The 2,336-nt window shown below is 34.9% G+C and overlaps 1 protein-coding gene across 1 annotated transcript in view; it reads left to right on the top strand.

Annotated features, from left to right (window-relative positions):
* Window positions 1–2,336, top strand: part of LOC105547390 (arf-GAP with GTPase, ANK repeat and PH domain-containing protein 5-like) — a 21,089-nt gene that overhangs the window by 2,191 nt on the left and 16,562 nt on the right. The window contains 1 exon segment of the mRNA XM_011990977.1: window positions 1,256–1,324. Coding sequence (XP_011846367.1) covers window positions 1,256–1,324 — 69 coding nt within the window.

Consider the following 2,336-nt stretch of genomic DNA (forward strand, 5'->3'; position numbering starts at 1 on the left):
GCGCCAATGCACTCAGCCTGGGTAACAGAGTGAGACCCCATCTCACCAAAAAAAAAAAAAAAAAAGTTGGAGTTTTTCAGTCTCTACACTGCTGGGAGAGGCAGGGGATGGGAGGCACTAGAAAAGAGAAAACAGTTGGTTTGCCTCTAAAATTTTGCAGAGAGATGAATCTAAGTAAAAGTAATTCTGGATAATAATATGGTTCTTGAATAAAAACTAAAATTTTCAAAATAGAAAACATTGCATCATAAAGATATTAAATCCACTTGGCTTATTGGTTTCATTTAAATGCCAGAGATTCATTACCGTGGAGGAAATGTCTTATAGCTCTTCTATTTAAACTTTGGTTGGGCTCTTAATTTTTTAAGAAGTAGAATAATTAAGACTCTTGATGAGTGTGACTTTGTAACTTGGAAGTACTATCCTCACTTTTCAAGATATTTAAGGATTGCTTTAGAACAAACAAATATATGAATTAATTGATTATACCTTTATACACAAAACATGTAAGTACTTGTGTAAACATATAGTCTGCTTGGTGATGTAAGAAAAGCCTGATTGATGTTACACACCAGTTAGTAGATGGGTAGTATTGGATGAGAGCCCAAAAATGGCTCTTTATTGTCATTCTTTAGGATTACAGCACAGTTTATGTATGTCTCACTTGGCCCTTTCCAATACAAATAAGGCCTGTGTATGTTCTCCCTTTGTATTGCTAATGAAGAAATGAAGACTTAGAGATATCACATGACTGTGGAAGACAACTACTCAACAGAACTAAGGTTCTATGTCTCCGAATGACATGGAAGTGAAGATATGCTGAATTTACTTTAAAAATTTTTTTAAACCCTAGAATACATCTTATTCTTTGACTATAAAATAGACCTGTCTGTTAAAACTTACTGCCATCTTGATTTTATGCAAAGTTGATTTTACACAACTCAAAGCCAACATTTACCTCTTCTTTTTTTTTTTTTTTTTTCCAAATAAAGAAGAGTGTCACTCTGTTACTCGTGCTGGCCTCAAATTCCTGACCTGGGTTCAAGTGATTTTCCCACCTTAGCCTCCTGAGTAGCTGGGACTACAAGCATGTGCCATCTTGCTCGGCTCTCTCTTATGTCTATACATTCATTTCAGTGGATAAGAATAAAAGTAGAGGCAGTGAAATAGCCTAAATGCAGCAGTCGAATAAATGAGTTGATAAATTTTTATAAATGATTACATCTTTTTTTCTTTTCTCCCTCTATACATGTAGCTTTGGAGTTTAACCCTTCTGACAATCCAGACGCAAGCACAATATTCCAGAGGAACTCTCAGACAGATGGTGAGACAGCTGTTTTTTCTGCCAAGAGAAAGAATAAAAGCTCTTGTTTGATCAGGTTATAGAAAGTATTTAGAAAAAACTCATATTGGTTTAAATTTTTCACCTTTTCACGTGTTCACTTGTCTTATTTTAACATGTGATATACTTTCCTTTAGTTGTTATCATGTTAGTGAAAACATGTAACCTTTTTGTTTATACATTTTGCCATCCTTTTATCAATACAATTAATGTGTCGTGATGGAGGAGTCATGGATTTCTCTTTATTTATAATTCTTGGATTTATCTTTATTTATAATTCATGGATTTGTCTTTATTTACAATCCCTTTTCCCTTGCTCCAAAGAGTACATTTTAAAGATGAATGATAGAACTTAGGCTTCAGCTTGGTTTTCATTTAAACAAATTAAAAACATAGCTGTTTATCATTGGAGATTGAATCTGTGATTTGGGCCTGCTCTCACACAGTCCTCTGACCGCATTCATTTACCACATCCAAATTTATGCTGCTCAAAACTTTTAGGTTATTAACCTTTTCATTTAATGTAATGTCAATTTAAACATGCCCTACTTCTGCTTATTTTCCTCAGTGTTATGTTAAATCCTCATTTATTTGCCAAAAAGCCATACACAGCCAAGTTTTCCAGTTGACTTAAACAGCAAGAATACAAGTGAGGGTTCTATCATAATATGCGAAGTAATGCAGCACAGTAAAACATGGGAGTTTGTAAACCTTTGTTTTTATAGTTTGAGTAGACTTTGCCCATCTTGAGTCAGTTATTTGTGGTTAGAATTTGTGTTCATTTTTTACATTACTATAAAGAGATACCTAATCCTGGATAATTTATAACAAAAAGAGGTTTAATTGGCTCATAGATCTTCAGGCTGTACAAACATGGCTTCAACATCTGCTTCTGGAGAGGGCCTCAGCAAGCTTACAATCGTGATAGAAGGCAAAGGGGAAGCAGGTGGTTCCACACGGTGAAAGAGGGAGGAGAGAGGGGAAGGGGGAACGT

This window comes from Mandrillus leucophaeus, unplaced genomic scaffold, assembly GCF_000951045.1.
Source record: "Mandrillus leucophaeus isolate KB7577 unplaced genomic scaffold, Mleu.le_1.0 Scaffold388, whole genome shotgun sequence".
Classification (NCBI taxonomy): domain Eukaryota; kingdom Metazoa; phylum Chordata; class Mammalia; order Primates; family Cercopithecidae; genus Mandrillus; species Mandrillus leucophaeus.